Source organism: Mus pahari, chromosome 20 (genome assembly GCF_900095145.1).
Source record: "Mus pahari chromosome 20, PAHARI_EIJ_v1.1, whole genome shotgun sequence".
NCBI classification, from domain to species: Eukaryota; Metazoa; Chordata; class Mammalia; order Rodentia; family Muridae; genus Mus; species Mus pahari.
This window is the reverse complement of record NC_034609.1, coordinates 17550462-17574501: the sequence shown is the minus strand read 5'-3', so window position 1 is coordinate 17574501 and position 24040 is coordinate 17550462. Positions and strand designations below refer to the sequence as shown.

The window sequence follows — 24040 nt, the reverse complement described above, 5'->3', positions numbered from 1 at the left end:
CCGCCTGCCTCTGCCTCCCAAGTGCTGGGATTAAAGGCGTGTGCCACCACCTCCCGGCTTACATTTCAATTTTAAAAGTGTCATTTTTTTTAAAAAGCAGAGGTCATGAACAGAAGGGAAGGAAAATCATTGCCAGCCACTCATCTGACAGAGGGCAAATAACCAGAAATGTAGTAGTTAACATCGATTTTCAACTTGATTTGTTTGAGCAGTCACTGGAAGATTAGTACAGCACACTTCTGGATGTGTCTGCAAAGGAGATGACTCCCCCTGAGTGTGGCTTGCACCATCCCACATGGAATAAAACAGGAAGAAGGAAGAGCCCACCTGCACAGGCATCTCTAAGGTCCTGACTGCCATGGTGCATGGTGCTCAGCAGGGCTGTGCCTTCCCATGGTAAACTGGGCATGCCAAACTTATCAACCAAAATAAAAGTTCTGTCTTCTAAATTCTTTATTTTAAGTATTTGTTATGGTGACACAAAGTCTGATTAAAAACATTCATAGCAGGCATAGGGCTGTTGTAATTATTATATAGAGTGACAAGGACATTCAACACATTGGAGAGATGGAGAAGAGGTTGTTCTAAGCAGAACCAGAATGCACTTAAGAATATGGAGCATTAGGCTTCGTGCAGCCATGAGACTCTGTTGGGAACTAAACTGCCAGACATCAGTCAAGGGATAGCTGTTAAAGGGGCACAACCAAAATTTAAACTTGCTGAAAGTATTATGATAGTTTTGGTGTTTATTTTATTTTATTTTTTCATTGTTGATTGTTTTTGCGGTAACCTGATTGCTTAATTATATAGAGTGTGACCTCTGTAAATAACGTCATGTTTTACATTTAAAACATCCGAAATGCCTAGCAGAAGGCAGTTTGATTTATTTTGGCAAAGAAATTGTCTACATTGTTTTCCTAGACTTTGTGTGGGACTAAGTTTACAGGGGGCTTAATTAAGCTGGCAGTGGAAACTTCCAACGCAAAAGTGTTCGGATGGTGCTTGGTTATTGGTTGTTAGCTATTGCAGTGAAAGCAGCGACAAAATGCAATAAAAAACAAAACAAAACAAAACAAACAAAAAACCCCACATAGTTTGTTAGCAAAAGCCCATTTGATGTCTTAACTGGTCACTTCCCAGGATCTTATTCACTGTATCATATAGTCTAAGGAGTCTTTAGGGGAAAGCATCTAAGTCAGCTGACACATAAACAGAAGGATGTGAACAACCGAAGTGACATGGGAAAAACAGACCTGTTAGCCTGCTCTGGATTCTGGTGTAGACAACCATGGGTCAGGCACTGCTCCAGGGGCTACAGCCAAGTGTGGAAAAGCCCTAGGTGTGGCTGCTTCTAGTTGCCTAATAGGGTGGTGTTGCATGTGGTCCCGTGAGTCAACAGTGGATGGCAAATAATTCATTCTTAATTTTAAAGGTGTGTTTTATATGTGATGGTTGGCGTTTACTTGAGAATATGCCATACAGTTTTATGGGCTGAGGTGCCAAGACCAGAAGCCAGGTTTCAAATGCCTGCAAGATAGTTAAGGGGGGGAGGGGAAGACTTGGTGCTCAGGAATTAACTGGAAACAGCTTTATTGTCTTATTAGAAGGACTACCCAGATTAACCTATATGGGTAGAGGTAGGGGAACACTTTTTTATTATGGTGTCTTTTGAAGACCAAATTTTCTTTCTGAATAGGAAAGGAGGGACTTTGAAATGAAGAGAGGGACCTCAGCCCAGGTTAGTCTTTGGCCAAGTAGATCTCCAAAAACCAATTGGGATACTGTAGTTGTCTCCTGAAGTGCAGGTCACCGCACCAGGTCAGAGTGAGTGGTAATGAACATTTTTTGAGATTTTGGTCTCCAGAGATTCCACAGCAGGCAACACTGTCCTAGGGAAGGACTCATCAGTGTGTCTTCAGTAGTAGGGGCCTACTTAGATTCTACTTGCTCAGTCCTGCATGGTATCAACATTGATCCAATCCAGACAATGGCAGGCTTATCAAGCCATCTTGGTAAGAGAATACTCCTCCCTAGGTTTCCTGCTTCTTCCTGTGGCTTCTCTAACCCATCAGCCCTTCTCTCCCAGTCTTTGGCCAAAAATCTGACATCACGATTATGCACAAATCAAAAGACACTGGAGAATTTGTTTTATTTTGGGTTCTTGTGAGATTCAAGAGTCATTATGCAATGAAGGATTAAATGTGGTGCCAGCTAACTCCCTGGGTGGTCAGAGTCAAGATCAAAAGAAAATGCAGAAAAGACAGTGTGTTTGTTCAAAGTAAGTACAGTAGGAATCTAGGGAAACTAAGATACTTATACATCACGTTGCCTCCTCACTGACTTAAGAGTTATTTCAGGGCATAGAGAACTATGCATGCCCTAGAATTACTACCTGTCCTGAGTGTGATTACATTTTTCCATTTTATTTCAATTCCTGAAACAGAGAGAGCTTCTTGACAGGTAGAAGTCATCCCAGAACACTGGGGTCAAGTGATCCAGGACATTGGGCAGCTACTGACATCTACTCTTACATTGTCGTTCTGGGTCCTATGAAATCATCTATGGGAGTTATTTGTACACCCAACCAAGGGGAAATAGTAGAGATCAAAAGTGACAACTCCCACCACCATGGAAAGAACTGTTCATTGTTTGAAGTTTGTCTAAATATTTTTAAAGATGATTACCTGAACAAGTATGATGGCTAAGGCTAGGCATTTACTTCAGACTCACAGGCAACTGTAGAGCACAGAGCCTCTGTTGCCCAGACACAGAGCAGGGATTCAGGCTCCAGCTGTTTTCTTCCTTAGTGTCTCAGAGCCACTGATTCCAGTTCTGTAGGGAAAGACTAGCATTGAGAAAGCTGCGTTGCCTCCTCCATACCCTGGCCTGGAGACAACCCATTGTCCTTCTCCATTCTTACTCCACTGTAACACCTAATCTCATGATGCTGGTTAGATGCCAGTACATTAAGGCCACATAACTCTTGGCAGGGCAAGGCCTTTTGAGCAAGAAGTCTACGGTAGTGAGTTAGGACAGGGAGCTCGAGAGCTCAGAAATTGGACTTTGGGTCAATCCCCTCGGCCACTCTGAACATTAAGATCAACTAGAACGAATCTTAGGTTATTTTGATTGCTGGTATTCTACACTCACAGCACCAAGCACAGGGCCTGCCACACTGTAAGTGCTCAAGGGACACTGGTACATAAAGGGCAGGATGAATAACAGCAGAAGTTTAAATAAATGAAAGTGGAAGTTTACAACCCAAACTCGATCCATGCTGGCTAGTTTTATGTCAACTGGACACAAGCTAGGGTCATTTGGGAAGAACTACTCTCAACTGAGAAAATGCATCTGTAAGATTTGCTGTGAGTGGGGCCAGCTCCCTGGAAATGGTGCCACTCTGGTGGCTATTCCTGGGTGGTATAAGAAAATAGCGTGGGAAAGCAGATATTGCAAGCAAATAAACAGAATTCCTCTAATACCTTAGTTCCTGCCTCCAGAATCCTGTCTTGAGTTTCTGCCTTGACTTTCCTTAACAATGACACAGGGCCTGAAGGTTGCAAGGTGAAATAAATCCTTTCTTCTTCAAGTTGCTTTTGGTCATGGTGTTTTATCACATGGACAGAAATCTTAATTGGAGTTGTAAGCCATTCAGAATACTTCTTATTTAAATCGTAATATAGTAGCATAAAATGGAATTGCATAATATACAACTGTATTGACGATCTTTGTTTTATTTTACTGTAATTCACTTAAAATGTGTATTTTAAAATGGCTAATTTATGGCAAGTATATTTAAAAGATACATAGTTGGAGGGCACAGGGAAAGTTGAAGAGGGAAAGAAAAGGTGGAAGTGATATAAATAAGGTACTCGGTGTATGAAAATCTCAAAAATATAAATTATGTATACTATATTAAATATGGCTGCTAAATGCTTAGCATTTTCATCTTTCTAAAAAGAGACCTGATTCAAATTAGCAGTCATTCCTCCACTGTCTTCCACAGTCTAGAAAAGTATGACAATTGTAGCCCATATGACAAATCTTGACTAGTGTCTGTATTTAAAAATATAAAGTTTTATTGAAACACAGCCATATTCATTTTCTCATATATGGATACTTTCACCATAATAGCAGAATTGGGTAGTTGTCATGGAAACCCTGTGACAACACTGGTGATAATTACAGTCTAGCACTTACCCAAAGTTTGCTGTCACTCTATCTAGATCCAGAAGTCCATACAGAATGCCATCATGCAACTCACTCTCACACACGGATCTTCCTTAGCAGTCGTAAGGTGACTCCTAGTGTGTTTGGCATGTAAGCCATTAGCCGCTGTCCCTCAGGATGTAAATTGTATTTACAGCAGAGTGTATTCTTCTCTGGAACTCAACAAAAGACTAAAGTCTCTCTGACACTGAATCAGTCTTCAAACCTGATCGATCCTAGGAAGATGGAGCCCTTATTTACAGTACAGTATTAGAACCCTAGAATGTGTAAATGTGTCCTTGTTGCACAAGGATCTGAATGTCAACATACAGAGGGTGCTCCGAAGCTCAAGGAGATGAGAGCAGTAAACAGTCCAAGCCCTGTCACCTAACTGGTGTTCATAACGGTGGTCAAAATGGCAGCTGCCTTTAGTTACCAAATCAAACCCAATGCTCAGTGTTCATCAGTATTCAATTTTACATGCGTGTTATAAACCAAATGTGTTATATAACATGAGTTCACTTTTATTTCTGCCATTATTTTAGTTTTGGACACATTATATTAGCTTACTTTAAATTTATTTTATTTCAAGCCATTTCTCCCACTTGTCCACATCTTATGAAAGTCATCTTTTGAATAAATATATCAAAATAAAAATGTTTACCGAACTTAAAAAAGCTACTTTTATATCTCTTATTAATTTTATTAGATTTATTTATTTATTCTGTCTCCCAGAAACCAGTAACTACATATAAATTCTTAGGGAGGCTTCATTATACACACAGATACCCACATATATAAAAATGCCAAAATGAATCCCACTATTATTTATAATTAATGTATGTTAATAAAAAGTTTAAAACTATAAATAATATATATTACTATAGATAGTATAGTAATATATGAGTGAGAGGAGATGACAGAAAGAGAGGGAGAGAAAAGGAAGGGAAAGAGAAAGAGAGAGAGAGAGAGAGAGAGAGAGAGAGAGAGAGAGAGAGAGAGAGAGAAACACGTGCTATAAAAACAATGGCTGTCTTCCAGAGCTGCTACAGGGAAGTGTGGAAGAAGGGACAGAAAGAATGTAAGAATGATTGCACAGGTTACCTCTCAGAAGCTGTGGTTACATGTACACAATCAAGGCAGCCACAATTCTAGCATGCACTGGGGAGGGTCCCTTGAAACCACACCCCCTGACAGAGGAGCTACTGGGAGTTTATGACTATTGAGGGAAGGAGAGCTATTCTCCTTTGGGGACATGATTGATTGATGATAGGTTGCTCATGTCCCTAAGGGTGGCCCCATGCCCATGCCCAAATGTAGCACTACCTGGACTCGTGTTATTAATAATAAAAAAAGAAAGACTAAAAGGGAGGGAGACAGAATGGAGGTTCTAGAGGTGGCTGGAGGGACAGAGTGGTGGATGTTATGATCAAATGGAAATTTCAAAGAATAAATACAAATATTTTAAAAGCCAATCAGAATATTATGTAAGCTATTTTAAAGTAAAAATCCATGCCTGAAGATTATCAATGTTTTCCAAGGATCAAATACCTGAATGTCTTTTGTCTTGGCCCCATTTTAAGGTAAAATATTCAGGTTTCACAATGGTATCCTTGGGAAAGTTTTATTCCCATGATATTGCAGTGGCCTTAGTGCAAGGTTGTGACTTTTTAGTCTTTTTTTTTTTTCTTTCTTTCTGATACGCCTGTTAACAGGTAAAGTTTGAAATGTCCTTTCCTGTGTAATTTCCTAGCTTTAACTTATTTTTGTATTTCCTATGATTCTTGGTGATTTCTAAATAATTAAATAAATGAGCGAGTAAATTCGATATTAATGGGGACCACACAAACACAGCTTGTGTGGCAGGGCACATGGGAAGATGTCTGATCATTGCAGGCTATGTATGCTGCTCAGTGGTGGATGACGCATGAGTGAGCAAGCCACCTTCCCCTTGAGCCTTCAGACAGTGAGGATCAGCAATGGGAGGGACGTGGTGGTTTCTCAGATGTTGGACCCCTCAACATAGTGTCTCCATCCACAGTGTATCAGAGATTTGTCCCAGGACGAGTAGGTCAAGCATTATGTTTGGTTGTCTAATGCCTATTCTAATATGGGTCTCCAATGACCTGCTGAGTGCATAGATGGTCATAGGAAAGCTTGTTGGGTTAATTTGCATCCCTTAGAGACGTAGCCTGCCAATATCTTAATATTTAACTCAGTTCCTTGCTGTTTTCTCTCCAGTTCATATAGTTAGACACAGGAATCTTCTGCGGGTTCCCAATGGGCAATGATATCCATTCATTGACACGTAGATGAGTTACCTTCAGCTGAAATAATACAGGCAGATTTGACTTCAGAAACATCTCTGAGAAGCGGTATGTAACTTGTTAGACTCAAGAGTCACCAATCATTTCTGCAAAACAAACTCACCCTAAGACAGAGAGTCTATGCCCAGCCAGGTACAGGCAAGTTGTACATGTGGCCTCCTATGTGTGCCAAATTTCCTGGAGTACAGGTAGTTCTTCGAGTCAATAAGGGCTGGGAAAATAGTTTATTCTTATCTTTCATGTCTTGCTAGAAAAGCATTGCACAATCTTTACAAATGGAGTGTCAGGGCTGCTTGTCAGATATCAAAGGCCAGTTAGCTAGGGAAAAAAAGGTGTGTGTATATGTGTGTGTGTGTGTGTGTGTGTGTCTTCTGTAATTGGAAACAGTCTTTTTGTTTAATTAGGAGGCCCACACAGATCATCCCATATAAAAAGGAATGTATAAAACTTAAAAATTTTTATTTTTAAAAATCTGAATGTGTTGATTTCCTCTTCCATAGCTCTTTTCATTATTACCAGGTCAGGCTCCACCCCCCAAAATATCTGGAAAACACCAACTGGGCTTGATGAGGAAAGAATCTTTTTTTCAGAGTGCTTGCTCTTTAAGACCATATTTTCTTCCTGGAGAAAAGGAGGAATGTAAACCCATACCAAACTTTGCAAAGTAGAACTTGCCTACACACTGATTCACTTACTAAGTCCTCACACTCAGCGAAGGTCTCCGCACCTTGTCACAGAGTGTGAAAGAACATCTTTTAAACCTGAGGTCTCTAGAAACTTCACTGCAGGTGAAGGCACGGATCTTGGGGAAGATCTCAGGAGCATGTCTGGGGTGGTGGAATGCTGGCTTGGTTATCATCATTGGCCTGGCCTAGTGGAAAAAAACCCTTCTCTCTAGGTTCCTGTTTCCTCCTATACACCTTTCTAAGGCCTAGCCATTCCCTCCTTATCTTTGGCCATTGAACTGACAGTGTCACTATGCAAAAGGTCAAGTCATTTTGTCTTGTGAAAAGTCTGCCAGTTGGGACATCACCCTGATAAAGCAGGCAGGGCGAGTGATTACGAATCACAACTTTATAGGAGTTCCTTGCATGGGACTTCACTTCTGATTTTGAGACTGAGTTACTTTGTGCTACTTGGCATGCCCTTTCACATCCTGGCCAATGAGAAAAATCTCAGCCTGTGCTTGTATGTTGTTCTATTTGGGCTGCCTTAGTAAGATGACACAGGCTCAGTGGAAAACAGGGCTGCATACAAGCTATTAACTTCACATCTTTTGTGTATGGAAGCCGATCAGTCAAGCTCTGGTTACCACTATGGTTAGTTTTCCTTCAAGCCCTTTATTCTTTTCAGTGGCCACCTCCCCCCACTCCTCTATATACATGCCGAGTCCTCTGTGCACACTTGCTGAGTGATATCACGTTGCATACACTAAATTCATGCCATGGTGACATCAGTCCAACTGGGTTAGCATCCGCCATCATGGCCTTATTTTACTGTCTAATTTTTTAAAGGGCCTATGTTTAAAAACAGTCACGTTAGGAAGTTTGAGGGTGGGTCCTGCACAACTCAGCTTTCAGCAGACACATAGTGATTTGATCTCAGATTGCAGAATACATGCACCCTTTGTCCTATGGTGGGTTGTCTTACAAAAGAACTTGAGATAAGCCCTATAGTAGTTTGTTTTGAGAGTTGCAGGAAATGGTGATGAATAATGAGATGGGAGGGAAGGGCCTAATACTTAGCATCTAGTCAATGCCAGAAGGAAAAGTGGGGCAAAGGCTGTGTTTCAAAACGACTCCAGCAAGGAGGAAATGTGATACTTACTGCCAGCTCCACTCAGTCAATGACTGAGAAGTACCCCAGGCCTAGAGGACTCTGGATGGCATTGTTCTACTTCAGAAAACATCTTAATGTGGGTGGGTAGGAGTTCTTAGAAGGTAGAATTCACACAGGCACACTGGCGCTGTGTGGTTCTAGGATACCTTCCATCACTGATGGCGTCCACTCTACCATTCCCCTTCTGAGATCTCTGAAAGAAGCTGTAGGAGTGAGCTTCTGTGTTGCAGACTAGAGACCAAATTAATAAAGTCTCCTGTGCTGCTGTGGAAAAATATTTGCATTATATCTGTACCTCTCAAGAGTGGCTGCCCCAAAACATATATGTGTATGATGTGTGTGTGTGTGTGTGTGTGTGTGTGTGTGTGTGTGCGTGCTTGTATATGTATGTATTCATACGTGTGTGTGTGTGTGTGTGTGTGTGTGTGTGTGTGTATTAAGTTCTTGGTCCCAGGAAGCCCACGCCACATTTGGGAACTCCAGAGCAGCTGCCATCCAGGTGCAGATTGGGGACTCAGGTTCAGTCACTGTGTGACTGTCTTATCTTTTCAGTCTCACAGATGTGATTTCCAACTGGTTGTAGAAAAAACTCCTATACAGAGAAAGCTCACGTTCACTATGTTGGTTTGGGGACAATACGCGCCCCCCCTCACACAATGTCACTTTACTTAATTAACTATAAATAAACCCATAGCTCCAGTTAAATGCCAAGAGGGCTGAGCCTTGTGGCTCCTGGCTAAGCAGTGCTTTTCCAGAAAGGAATCCACACTGACAGAATCAACCCAGTTTCTTCAGTCACCCAGCCTCGGTCTCTCCCTGGAATCCTATGGGTCTTGCTTTCATCCTTCTGACCCCCTGACCTCTCCCTAGGGTACTCTGTGCTCATCCTCCCTGGATGCCTGGAAACACAGTGGAAGCCAGTAAGAGGGTTTTGTGGGGGTATTTTGATGAGGAGAGGTGGAGGGTATTCCAGGAGGAGGGTGTTTTCCAAGATCTCCCTCAGAAAAGTCACATGTGTACAATTGACACTCCTACAGGTTTTCTTCAACCTCATCTTTTTTCTTATGTGATGTGATCTAGGGCCAGCTCCTCAGCCTCGGGGCCCCCATAGTGAGAATCACTGGGTTATTCTGAGCAAGACTGTCCTGCACACAGGACACTGAGGTCAGAGTTTGCAGGTTCTCAAGAAATATTTGTCAATGAAATAGAAGGATAGGTAAAAATAGAAACTTTAAATAAATAGGAAGCGTATAACCTAGCAGGTTCTAGCACATTGAAAAAGATGCGCAGTGAGCTACACAGCGCTGCCAATTTAGCACATTTCCATCACTCCTCAGACAAATGCAAAACCCAAATGCAGGCTCCCTGGCCTTGGCAGCTCTCCATTGCCCCATCACCTCCTTTCCCTCAGCAACCAGCCATCATTGTTCATCTTTATGTTCTGTAACCTTCACACAACTGGGAGCCTAAAGCCTATTAGCTTCATGACTGGCTTCTTTTATTTTTCATATTTTCAAGTTATGGCAGCAACTGCTCTTACAAACAATATTCTGTGAGGGGCACAGGTGACCAATTTACTTATTGTTTAGTCCATGAACATTTATTTGGGCTATTTCTACCCCCTTAAAATATTAGAAATAAGTGATCGTTGTAGAGACAGTTTTGTACCGCTCATGGTTTTAAGCATTGTAGGTATGTTACTAGGACTGGAACTTTCTGCTTAGCTCTCAGAGAAACTAAATCTTTAAACTAAGTGATAATCTATAACCTGTATTTTCCTCTCCTGAGCTGATCCTCTCTGTTTCCATGGACCACACAGTGATGCCCACAGCTACCTTGAGTGAGGCTATGGCATTTGCTTAGCCAGCTAGCTGTACCAGGTGGTAGTCAACAAAAGCACTGTCCTAAGGCATTTGGTGGTCCTAGGAAGGGGATCTCAGCAACTTCCTTCCACAGCACCTTGTGAAAGACCCTCTCCCAAGTGCACGCTTAGACTGTAGCCCCATGGTTTGGAGCTTTCACACATATGCCAGACTCTTCCTGACCTCACGTTTGTTCTGGTTAATGTTCAAAGTATGCATGGATCAATGGACAGGTAGGTGGTAAAAGCTAAGGGTTTTGAAATGGAGTTCAATTATTATAAGAAAGATCTATACCTAAATTTCTGCCCTGAAGTGAGTGAGCTCCCAAACTTGGTAGCATGTGGCCCAAGACAGGACCACTTGGAAAGATTACTATACAACGAATCTAGACTTCTCCAAAGAGGGTAGTTGAAGCTTAATGTTGTTACCAAACACAAGAGTCCAAAACGCTAGAAAAGGGAAGCAGAGAGATGTGCCCTGATCTCCCTGGCGAACAATTGTGGAGCCATGAAAGTCTCCAAAACTTTTCAGCCTGTTATAAGAAGCCCCCCCCCCCCACCTCACTAAAGCTTTGCACTGCCTGGAGGTATTTGCTTGAGTTTGAGAACTCCTGGCACTCTGAAGGGAAAGTGTTACAAGGAAAAATGTTTCTGTAAGAAGCTGTTGATTGAGTTTATGACCATCTATCATCTGAGATTCCCATACTAATTGTTTAGATATAAGACAGCAAATTCTGGGTGGATGAGTGTTCAGATAAAGCAGGGTAAACTTGGAAGAGTTGTGGCTAAGGAAGAGAAAGAGATTTGTGTGTGTGTAGTTCTGTATTGTGTAATTGGGCTCTGTGGGCAGAACTCCTGGGAGGTTCCCAGGATGTGGGCAGGACCTTACACACCCCTTCCTTATGGAGCAGAGTCAGAAGGTCCACTGACTTGGGAGCCTGTCCATGCAAGATGTGCCTCAGTGCTCTGTTCCTGGTGTCTCTAGCAACCTGTGTGGTTTGCGGTGAGTACTTTTGAAATACAAATTTGTGGGGGACACAAAGAGTAGCAGGGTTGTGCATAGAGCACAGACAAGGCAGATTTAGTTCTGCAGGAGAACTCACTCTCCTGACTTGGATTTGCCTCTAAGTGGCCTATACCATGGTACAGGACACTCTGCGATCAAGAGACAATAAAACCCCTGAGACCCTGCAGAATACTTTAGGTACAGAGGACAAAGAGCCAACTCCAGCACAAGAAGATTCAAGACAGGTTGATTTCCTTACTTCATTGGAGTGTAGAGGATTAGTTGGTTTCATTTCTAAAGCTTTCTAGGTACACTTGCAATAGGATGCCCCTTCATGCCTCTACATGTAGTGGGTCTTCCATGCAAAATTTCTATTAGTACATAAATATAGGATGTATTAATAGAAAATATGCCTTATGGTCAAGCTAGCACATCAAGACCAAATAGTCATTGACAAACCACTTTGTTGTTCATTTTCCCTAAGAAGAAAATCATAGTACTAAGGTAAGGGGAACAGGAAGTACAGATCGGTGAGGAGGCTCAGGCTGGGGAGCCTGTGGCAAATGCCTCTTTTGTTAGCATTTCAAGGGACTTTAGGGAACAGGGCACATCTTAGGTGGCTGGTACCAGGTTCAGGGCAATGAGGGCAGATGGACAGGTAGACCAGTAGTCCATGCTATCATAAAGGAAATGTTTAGGGTAATGCCTCTGAAATTGATAGACTCTGAGAGGGACAGTTCCCATGCATCATGATAGCCTCCTAAACATCAGACACATGAATTAAATTCATGGTAAATATGTGGTTATAGCATTGATTTCAATGTATACCTGTACCATTAGTAAGTGGCCTGCAGAAACTGGTATGTTTTTCCAAGTTTGTCTGGCAAATCGTGTCCTGGGCTGTCTCTAGCACTTGAATACAGAGCCAGTACTCAGCAATCAATCCCTTAAATGCCTCAGGTGACATTGAGAGAGGCCTGGAACTGAAGGACCCAGATTTGAAGCAGAACATGCCTTTGCTGCTGGTTACCCTGGCAACAGCACACTCTTTCCATCTTTAGGAACTCCACACAGGATGCTTCCAAGTAGACACACCAATAGTTACCTAGAAAGACGATTGTTATTGTTATGAGTACAAGAAACTGGGATGTACCTCTGATATACAGTAGGCATCACATATGTGTGCAATGATGTCTTAGCTTCTGTTGGCAATATTCTTACCCTACCCCCACCCCTTGCATGCAAGCACACTTTGATATAGGTAATCCTGTTGAAAGTTCAGGGTTAATTCAGCCATGCCTAATCATTTGTAATCAGACTTTGCCCTCTTTCATCTCAGAAGCATTCTTTTCATCCCCTCCTCCTCTTCCTCCTCCTCCTCCTCTTAAGGTTTCCATGGTTCATGCCTTCTCCTGCCAGAACTCTTGGTGAGTGTTCTCACTCAGCTATAGCTGTATCTCTCTGTGATCTTGGCTCTTTCTCTCTCTTATGTTACACTCCTGTAGTAGAGTCTCTCTCTCTCTCTCTCTCTCTCTCTCTCTCTCTCTCTCTCTCTCTCTCTCTCTNTCTCTCTCTCTCTCTCTCTCTCTCTCTCTCTCTCTCTCTCTCTCTCTCTTTCTCTCTTACACACACATTCACACACACATTCACACGGCATACCCTCAGCTCAATTGGACAGAGCCACCTGTCCTTTCTGATCTTTCAATTTGGAGATGATCACATGCAATGCTGTTTTTGTTTGTTTATGTTTGTCTTACTACACAGTTCAGGTTATACTTTCACTTGCTATATAGTCCAAGCTTGTCTAAAACTAAGGTGGTTTCCCCCCTGCCTCAGTCTCCCAAGCAGCAGTGCCAGAAGTACACCCCAACAGCCCTGCTTCATTTATCAGGATATCTCACTTCCTTTCCCTTGCACCCATCCCACACAGAGCTGTTGCTGCAGATTCACCTGCAGCCTTATTTCCCTCCTTAGCACCATATCAGGGCAGGGAGCAAGTTCCTATTCCTCATAAGGAATTCCATATCTTTTAAAGCAGTTTCTTCCTGATTATATATGGGACCCAAGCACAGGAAACAACTCTTGAATTCACAAAGGAAGAAAATAATATCAACACTCCATGTTTCAATCTATGGATCACCTCATACTCAGGTTTCTCAGTGGTGTGTTTAAAAATGAAAAGTTAAGCAGATAATAATAATTAACAGCCATGACATTAGGACACAAGCTGGGGACTGACTTCTAGTAACACCAGACATGGCCTCAAGCTTGTAATCAGGAATTTCGCAAAGAGACCCCAGCTTCTCTAAAACGCTCATCTCAGATTTAGGAAGAGGTCTCAATCTGATAATTTAATGATCTTAAAGTAAAATACACATCATAATCAAATGCCATTATGTCAAAACATCATAAGTTGAGGAGCAAATGTACCTGTGATTCCCCAGAAGTTCCCTTGCTTTTATTTACAATATCCAGCATCAGAAATAAAAACAACCAAATGCTCATATTGTAGAACTGGTTACTAAGCTCATGTCTCACAGATAACTATTTTGTAATCTTGATTCCTGTAAAGACTTTCTAGTTCCAAGGCTATTTCTGAAAGAAAAATCTGGATTTTTCTGACCAACCTTATTATTGTTGCTATATAAAAATTTATATAATACTGATCATATTTGTTAGTCTTCCAGGCTCTCTCTCTCTCTCTCTCTCTCTCTCTCTCTCTCTCTCTCTCTCTCTCGATGGAGGAATTGACATAATTTCTGCAGCTAAAGGGGAACAGTTAGGAACAGCAGACAGAAATCACATGTTTAAATCACATGTGATGCTCTGACAAGAAGGCTATTAACCAAACAAGGGTATGCCAGTATTTGGTTGTGATGGAACATGTGGACATCCTCCTGATGCTTAGGGTGCTTCTTTCTGGTCCCACAGAAGGTGGAGAAATAGACAAGGAAGCTATGGGGAAATTAGAGAAGATTGTCTGCTGTTCAAGAATGGAGCCAAAGGTCAGATTGTTATCACTCCATTTCTTCTTCCCCTTGGAGGATCCTACACAGAGTCCAGAGTATTTTAGATCATCGTGTTCTCAATACCAGAACGTATTGTTATGCATTTTCCCACCTTGTAAAATCTAATCATTTAGCCAGACATTCAGTGCCTTCCCAGATATATATTTAATCCTAAGGATTATCTTCTCCCCATGAACTCCACCCATGGGCTGCTCATCCTTCCTAGTCAGGTGCTTATGCAGTCTGGACCACTTGATTCCATTGTTCATAGTCATCCATCCTCCTGCTCAGCGTCTCAATTCCTCCACAATGTCACCAATCAGAGGACCTTATTCCTTACAACTCTAGCATGTCAGTTTTCCTATAGGGCTCACCTTCCTGAGACAAGGTGCCACTTCTTTTTCATCCTCTAGTTCAACATATTGCTCAGCACCAGAGTCCTGATGGATACAGGTTTCTAGAGATTTCCATTTTTTTTCATTAATTAATTTATTCATTCACTTTATATCCTGATCACTGTCCCTCCTCAGTCCCCCCATCCTACAGCCTCTCCACCACACTTCCCTCCCCTTCTCCTTTGTGAGTGTGGAGGCCTCCCCTGGATATCCCTTACCCTGGCACACTGAGTTTCTGCAGGCTAAGTGCATCCTTTCTGAGGCCAGACAAGGGAGCCTACTTAGGGGAACTGGATCCACAGACAGGCAACAGCATCAGGAACAGCCTGCTCCAGTTGCTGAGGGAATCAGGTGGAGACTAAGCTGCACATCTGGTTCACGTGTGCAGAGGAGAGGAAGGTCCAGCCTGTGCATGCTCTTTGGTTGGTGCTTTAGTCTCTGAGAGCCCCAAGGGTCCATGTTAGTTGACTTTGTTGATCTTCCTGTAGAGTTTCTATACCTTCTGGGGCCCTCAATCCTTCCATCAACTCTTCCATAAGAGTCCCCAAGATCTGTCCAATGTTTGGCTGTAGACGCTGCATCTGTTTTAGTAAGCTGGAGAGATGACTCAGCCATTAAAGGCTAGACTCACAACCAAAAGTATTAAAAGAGTTTCTAGAGGTTTCTAAGAGGGGAACCAAAGGTTTCTGTTCATCCTAGCAGTTCTTTTTCCTTCGTGACTTTGGAATCCAGGTCTGATCTTATCACTCCTCCATGTCCACTAGGAAATCTCTCTTCACCACCTGTGGTAGACACTGCTCATGGTAAAGTCCTGGGGAAACACATGAACGTAGAAGGATTTGCACAGCCTGTGGCCGTCTTCCTGGGCATCCCCTTTGCCAAGCCCCCTCTTGGATCCCTGAGGTTTGCTCCACCACAGCCTGCAGAGCCCTGGAGCTTCGTGAAGAATGCCACCACCTACCCTCCTATGTAAGCTGCTGACATGAGTCCATGCCTCATTCTCTGAGAGCATTTGTCTTTATGTGATGCAGGAAGGAGTCATCCTCTGGCCAGATAGCAGTTCTTCTGGAACCCTCAAGAGTAATTTAGAAACATTACAGGCCTTTCATTACTTTCTAGAGTCTTCTGTTCAGCACCTCTCTAAAGTGACAGTATTAAACAGAACTAGGGATAGGTGGGTGGCACTAATGTGTTAGTAACTAAATAACTTACTTATGCATTAGCTTAAATGAATTAGTATATAAGGAAAATTAAAATCTGTACCTGGCTGGGCGGTGGTGGCACATGCCTTTAATCCCAGCACTTGGGGGGCAGAGGCAGGTGGATTTCTGAGTTCGAGGCTATCCTGGTCTACAAAGTGAGTTCCAGGACAGCCAGGGCTATACAGAGAAACCCTGTCTCGAAAAACCAAAACCAACTAACCAAAAAAACAAAAAAAATCTGTGCCTAGGGCTCCACAGTGACTCACTAACTCCCACAAATCTATTCTACTTTGGTCCTTTGTGATCTCTTGTTAATGACACCAACAGCTATTCTTGCATAAGAGGCTGATAGAGGTCATTCAAGATAGCACTGGCTTTACTTGCAACTGGAGATCTGGGCACAGAGCAGGAAAAAGTACTGAGCCAATATCGTCTAACATGTCAGTGAAGAACGACTAGAATGCAGGTCTTTGGGATCATCCCATAAAGATGTCAGCCATGACTTGCAACAGGATAAACAGTTCTTGGTATAGCTCCTGGATTCACAGAAATCTCATAAGCACTAGAAGAAAGCCACCCGATGAATGATCAGGGTCACCCTCAGCCCACTGCACTAGGGCTAGCTAAGAGCAAAGCACTATACAAACACTGGAGATTGTCATATCCTGGGTAGGTCAGACTATGAACATCTCTCCATTACCCAAAATGTCTCAAAGGTTCAAGGAAAGGGAGAGATGCCAGGTACTTCTCTACTGGGTTGGGGTGGGGGAGCTCCAGGTTCCCACCACTTACCCATAAAGTCCCTCTTACTAATGACACTGGGTTCTAGCCCTCCATCTACAAGCACAAACATCCTGGTACAAGGTTGAAGCTCAGGTGACATCTCCCATTTCTATGTGTTGGAATCTCAGGTGTTGATTTTCCCTTCCAGGTGCTCCCAAGATGCAGCTAAAGGACAGGTGATCAATGACCTCATGACCAATAGAAAAGAGAAAATCCATCTTGAATTTTCTGAAGATTGCCTGTACCTAAATATTTACACTCCTGCGGACTTTTCAAAGAACAGGAGGCTACCGGTAGGTTTGGAAACCACCAATCTAGTCCCATTTGCTACAGCATCTGGGTCTTGGGTGTGGCTGGAAGGAGATGAAGGTAGTTAGACACAAGGGTAGACATGCCAGGTCTGAGTCAGGAACCAAGAGCTTTCTTCCACCAAACATAAATAAATAAATAAATAAATAAATAAATAAATAAATAAGAAAGACAGAAAAACTCAGGTAGGAAAGGGAGAGAATACAGAAGGAATGACAGGACAAGAGCTTGGGTCTTTGATCTTCATGCCTGTGCTTTAGGCAAGGGCTGGTAAGGAGAGGTGTGCAGCCTTTCTTCTTGCATTACTTGAGACGTGATAGCGGTGTGGAGGGGGAGGAGTCTGGGGCAATCTCATAAGTACTTTTCCTATCCTTTGCCACCCACCTGATTGTATTGTATGTAGCTCTTTCGCCTCCCTGATTGCCCTTGGTACATGCTGATGGCCTCATGAGTCAGCGTTTTTCATAGAAATGAGGAGGCCAGAGTAGGGTAGGCTGCCAGTTACAGGGCAGAGTCCTGGGGAGAAGGTACTATAAAAAAGATACCTTTGAAGTGGAATAAAAGAGGGTATGAACATCTACCCAGTCTCCTGGGAGCATCTGGAGCAGAACTCAGAAGTGTGGGAGGAAGCAGAAGTCACCAGAACCGTTATTTCATCCTAAACATGTTTGCCTTGTGCGAGGCTATGGGAACAAATCTTATCCCCACTCATTTGTCCCCCTTCTCTTTTGGAGTCTGCATCCATACAGCCAGATTTAGAGTCAGAAGAGGCAAGAACCTGAAGAGTTTTGCGTAGTCTTGCCTTCGTGGATCATGGCAGACACATAGGATAAGTAAGAGCTTCAACATGTCATTGGCCAACCTGTTGGCTCATCTTTACTTGAAGATGAGCTTGACTCAAACCCTCCATGCAGGTTGTAGAGAGCCCAAGGGGAGGAGAAAAAGAAGCGAATGGAGTTTGGAAAGCAAGAAACTGTCCAGCTATGTACACAGGCTCTAGAGACATGGGGTCTGGACATAGATTCTGGATCTGCTTCTACTTGCAGAAAGAGCAGGAATCATGTGCCTTCCTGGCCTCATTTTTCCTCACGTGTTGTAAATATTCCTTAATGGCTGTTGTGCTGCACCAGAGTCCTGGCAGAGAACACAGAAGCACTGACAGTCTAGTCACCTGGCTCCTGGCCCAGATCACTGAACTGTGGCCCTGAGCTGCACTGGTTAGGAGCTCAGCTGTGGTGCTGGGGCCAGATGGCTGCTCAAGCCTTACTTGTACCTGTCAGTAGCTGTGGAATCCCCAGCAGAGGTCACTCAATTTTTCTATCAATCAAATGGGGTAATCTTTGTTTCTGTATTATAGATCACAATCATTTTACCAGGCTCAGATTGCTTTCTCTCTCCTTACTACCAGTACCTTATAATGCCCTATAAAATTTCAACATCATTTTCTCTCAGTTCTATGAAGTGTGACCTCTTTAAGTCCTGAAGCCATAAATTAAAGGTTATTATGTCCCCAATCAGCCTCAAGTCCTTGAAAAGAACCTGGTATAGACACTCTTAATAGGCAGATGGCTGAAGGCTTGACAAGTGAAGGTGGATGTAAACTGGGAGTGGCAAGATGGGGAGGACTGTGGTGGAGAGGTGGAGCAGTAAAGGCACAGGGGAGGGTACCAATCGCGGTCTGGAGATGAGCATGTAGGGACATCACAAGTAAAAGGGATGAATGCTAAAAGACTTAGCTGTAAGAATGGACCACATGCCAGGATGTCAGAGGGCTGGGAAGAGATAAAACCTTCACCCATTGTTGTCCACGTGGTGATGCTTTCAGTTAGAAGAACCCTGGGAAGACTTGGCACATAGGTCTCAGAAGAAAGGCGGGGACATTGAATGAGGTGACATCTTGGCTTCCAACCAGATAAGTTGAGGATGAAAAACAATATTACTTTGGCAACTCAGCTAGGCCCTGGTGAACTTTGAGCATGATGCCCTGAATCAGGGCCAGGCCAGGAAAGTCAAACCAGAGATCTTCTGAGCCCCTTCCCAATTCTATTTCCTGGAACAAGTCTGATTCTTTTCTTGCTAACTAGGTGATGGTGTGGATCCATGGAGGTGGACTGAAGCTGGGTGGGGCATCAACCTTTGATGGACGGGTCCTCTCTGCATACGAAAATGTGGTGGTGGTGGTCATTCAGTATCGTCTGAGCATCTGGGGATTCTTCAGGTAGGGTTTGTGGACACTACTCTCTGCAGATTGGCTACTATGTTGATTAGCTCTACAGCAACGTATTCGAAGTTTCTCAGTAATAAGGAAACCAGGTCTATTTAGTTCATTGTTTGGGGTGGCAGGATAACAAAGATGGCATCATTATTCAGACTTGGGTATAGGGTGAGGCCCTAAGGTATAATGCATCATGATGGAAGAATAGAAACTGAGTCTGTGGGATAGACTCCACATGGAAAATCAGGAAATCCGAGAAAATGGAAAGTCAGTCTTTCCCTTTTGGTAACAATTTACTTTCTTGGGATATAGCATGATTGAGCATACAGACTCCTTCAAAATACAGTGCACCCAATGAAAGACCTCACCTTCTACAAATTCGAACACTGAATAAGCCTAGAACATTAGGAACCAAAGCCTCTAGTGGCAAAGAGCAGATCCAAACCATTGAATATGCATGTGGCTGAGCGGTCAACCTAGAACCTCACTGAGCCCTTGCCAGTGCTCATCCCAACTGCATATAGCTTATAGCACTGGCTACAATGAGAAGGTTCTTTGCCCTGGCCTTGCTGTCTTCCTCCTTGCTGCTGCCGTGTCTACTCCTGCTCTGCCCCCTGTCCTTGACTTCAGTGTCTGTGTGCTTCCTTCTCTCTCTCTCTAAATTCTCTAAATGATTCCAGCAACACCTCCACCTAATTTGTGACCCCTAATTATCCTTTAAATCCTATGTAGTCCTTTTACCTACCTCCCGGTCTTCTCGAGACATGTACAGAGTACAACAGCTGCTGCTGTTGCAAGCACCCATTTGCTCACAAGGGTTTGCATTCATCCTGGACTCCAGGCTCATATCATTTTTCCCTAGGCAGGCAACAGATTCTTGCAAGTCTATCTTTAAAATATATGTTCCATCTACTTGCTCTGGATCCACTTTTCCACCTAGCAAAGCCTTGGGATGGGTTAATGTTATAAGGGTCATTTTAATCAAACTTAGAACTTGGACGTGATAGCTGCTGCATATGGTGTCCAGAATACTGAGTGAAACAATGTCTGTCCGACCCATGTCGTACCTTTGTATAACACTCACACAAATTGCAGTGGCACAAAAGCCGTGCCAAGGCTTACAGTACCGCCTCTACCTGCATTGCATGGAAGTTACACACATATTCTTGTTTCCCAGCCCCACGGCCTTTATTCCTGCTGCTCATCTTAATTGAACTTCTCTTCTTTGGATATTTACAAAGCCTTGGGTGCTCATTTTACTTAGTACTCTAGCACACGCAACCAAGTCAAGAGGGTTTTCTCTGGTACAAGCCTAAAACACATCCCAGATCTGCCACTGCTTCTTTCCTTACCTGACTTACTTTCCCCAGTGGCTGACACCATATTCTCATTTTATTTGTCCGTTTGTGTTCTGTGCTATGAGCTGAATGTTGTCTTTTTTTTAAACTTTGTTTCAAGAGAGGCTGTGGCCCTCACACCAGAGTTGGATGTATGCTGGATTCTTAGTACAGAGTTGTCAGAATAATGAGTGACAGCCTAATGCAGAGAAAGATTCCTATGTCAGGGTTGCTGATCTCACCTGGATTCCAGAAAGCTGCAAAGGACGCACCCCCAGTGCACACATGGTCCTAAGATCCCTGCCATGCAATGTGTACCTTTTATGCCTCTTGCAGCACAGGGGATGAACACAGTCGGGGAAACTGGGGTCACTTGGACCAAGTGGCTGCTCTGCACTGGGTCCAGGACAACATTGCCAACTTTGGAGGGGACCCAGGCTCTGTGACCATTTTTGGAGAGTCAGCAGGAGGTTACAGTGTCTCGATTCTTGTAAGTATCTTGGGTACCACAACTCATGTCCAGTCTTGCTAATGTGGCTGTTCATGGGACCTCTCGGAGACCAGCCAACTGCTGGTCTCAAACCTGGATTTGGTGCTGAGTTTACTTCCTGCACAACATTAAATGGTCAGTTGCCTACAACCAAACCAGTGGCATTTGGTTCCCAGGAAGCTTGGAATTTTACTTGGTGTCCCCAGAGCTGTAGACATCTCCAGTTCTACTTTGGAGTAATGACAGCCTCTTCACTTAATTGAGTTCTTTTTCCCTTTGTCCACCATTATTTGTCAAGTTTTTAACCTGATTATTCAAGAAACAAGTTGTACAGAAGACTTTGGCTTTGTAATGCTTTTGTTATTAGTTTTTGAGAATTTCATTTAGTGAATTTTGATGATATTCAAATTCTCCATTCCCCATCTCCTGCATATCCACCTGCCCCCAACTCCCCACTTACCTTTGTGTCCTCTTTTTAAAAATTTAAACTCATCATATATAGTTTATGTTGTCCATATACCCGTGGAAGTGTGGCCTTCACTGGGTCAATCCATCAGGGCCACACTCTTACAGAAAATGAACCCATCCTCCCTGGGGTTACTATCAACTACCAGGATCTTCTAAGCTAGGGCTGGGGCTTACCTTGTTGGGAAATAAGGTTGAGGATAAACTCCAAAATGGAAGAAGTAATTGCTTGGATCCAATGTAGATCTACATGGTAGGGGACTCAAATGTGGAGAGAAGTAAAGATTTTCTATGAGGCAGCTTTATGGTTTGCCCATAACTACCAGGGTGGGCATCAGATCTGGAGCAGGAGGCTGGGTTCTTTTGTGGGAAGTGACTGAGAAGAAGGGCATATGAGGGTGGGGCAGAGAAGAATGGGTAATGGATGTTTAAAACATACAAACTGAGTTGTAAAAAATGCCTTTATGGAAAATGGGAGTTAAGGAGATGTTATAGAAAGTTCTGGTAGCTATATGAAACTAGAGTTAAACAGAACATAAACTCAGTGATTGCATTTTATACCTACATATTTAAATTGAAAAAAAGAAAAAACTATAGATGAACATTAAAGAGAATAATGTCATCCATAGCCCCGTGGTTCTTATATTGTCCCTATGGATATCTTGTCCTATCTATNTTATTGTTTCTGCAAATTTACCTAAATGCCTGTCTATATATCCATCTATTATTTATTTATTTATTTGTTTGTTTGTTTGTTTATTATTTTTCCGTGCATCTTGTGAATCTTATAATCTAATTGTGTTTTTTTAAACAATGAAACTCTTCTTTAAAATTCAGTGTGACATAAATATCTTCCCAGGCATTAAACACTCATCCAGTGTTATATTACTTATAATTGCAGAGTTCCATGGTATGATATGAATTGATTATTTATTGAATATCTCAAATATTAGGATTTTGGGATATCTCCCATCGTTTCCATTATACACAATAGGATATGAAGTAGATGTCTTTGTATGCCTCCATGGTGATACCACCATTTCCTGCCTTCCTTCCCCNTTCTTCCCTCTCTTCATTCCATATTTCATGTTAACTTGGAACATTAATTGTTCTACTCTAAAGTTGACTCCTCATTTCTTTTTTCCCCATGATCATTATTTTTGGATAAACTCAACATAACAAANATTCTCAGACAGAACTTGTGGCTAGGAATTGTCAAAATGTCTTTCAAGTAGTTTTTCTTGTCACCATAGGCACTTGCCATATGCGTTCTCNGTGGTTTCTTACTCTGTACCCTAGTTCCACTTCACTGAGTTTCTTTTGTGGAGTCTTATGGCCAGAGTCTCCAAGACTGACCAGGGCAGAGGAGCATTCAGAGGGTAAGTGGATGACATTGAACCCCCTGTAAACATAAACTCCCCTCTTCTGTTCATGACAGATATTGTCCCCATTGTCCAAGAACCTCTACCACAGGGCCATTTCTGAGAGTGGTGTGGCCTTCACNCCTGGAATGTATACCAAGGATGTGAGGCCAATCACTGAGGTAGGTCCTACCCTGGAAAATCACCATACTCTTTTCTGGAGTTTCCAGGGGTCCTTTTGGTCACAGGACTNAGCTATGTGCCCCAGGGATTTCCAAAGTGAGAATGGCTGAACAGAGATTACTTCTAGGGCTCCATCTAAACCACATTCTGTAGGTTCTGAAGTTTCTTCCTGCAAGTCAAGTTATGTAGATGCTCTGCAATTATGCATGGGCTACGTGGGAAGACAGGTTGCCCTCCGAAGCATGACACGTGTATTGACTCTTCTTATATAACAGATGCTGGAAACTAGAGAGGGTGAAAGGCCTGTNAATGGAGGAAGTGGAGAGTTAAATCATGGATTCCTTGCCTTTTATCCACTGCACAGGGCTTTCCTTATGACATTCATTTTTGCAACACTGTATTTTAAAAGTTAAGACAACAGTCTCAGATGGGTTCATGACACTCGTTAAAAACAAGAAGAGAGGCAACATTTTGTTGTGCCTGTATGGAAAGTCTATTGATCTAGAGTGTTTTTAGGAAACGTTTTCTGTCTTCAGAAATAGCACTTAGGGTAGAACCTGTCTACATCAGTGGAAGGTACTGATGCTGCTCTTGACATCTGCCGGTGCCTCTTATCTCTTGCAGCAAATTGCTGTTGCTGCTGGCTGTAAGACCACCACGTCTGCCACCATTGTTCACTGCATGCGCCAGAAGAAGGAGGAGGAGCTCTTAGGGATCATGGAGAAACTGGTGGGTGTGTATTCTAGGGCACTTCCTCTACTGGCTTACACACAAGCTTCATTTATTCCGCTGTTCTTTAGCCAATGTGATAGTCTAATCATAGCACACGCTTAGGTCGCACCCATTAGATGGAATAGCATTGAGATCCCCTCCACTGTGGTGGGCTGGGATGAGCACAGAGAGCTTGTAGGAGATGGGGTTTTCTATTGTCAACAAACTCTCAAGTTAGAAGCCTTGAACAGGAAAAGAAATGGCTTGTAAAAATATCAAATAACTCAAATCTGAGAGCGTATCTTGTTCCAGGTGCTCTAAAGATAAGAATTTACACCC

At 42.9% G+C, this 24040-nt stretch overlaps 1 protein-coding gene across 1 annotated transcript in view; it reads left to right on the top strand.

The window, feature by feature from the left end:
- The first annotated feature begins 11187 nt into the window (after positions 1 to 11187).
- The window catches only part of LOC110337802 (carboxylesterase 1F-like), a 38258-nt gene continuing 25405 nt past the window's right edge, over positions 11188 to 24040 (top strand). The window contains exons 1-7 of the mRNA XM_029532744.1: positions 11188 to 11239; positions 15410 to 15614; positions 16779 to 16923; positions 19024 to 19157; positions 20828 to 20981; positions 22885 to 22989; positions 23615 to 23795. Of these exons, the coding sequence (XP_029388604.1) occupies positions 11188 to 11239; positions 15410 to 15614; positions 16779 to 16923; positions 19024 to 19157; positions 20828 to 20981; positions 22885 to 22989; positions 23615 to 23795 (976 nt within the window). The remainder of the gene's footprint in view (positions 11240 to 15409; positions 15615 to 16778; positions 16924 to 19023; positions 19158 to 20827; positions 20982 to 22884; positions 22990 to 23614; positions 23796 to 24040) is intronic.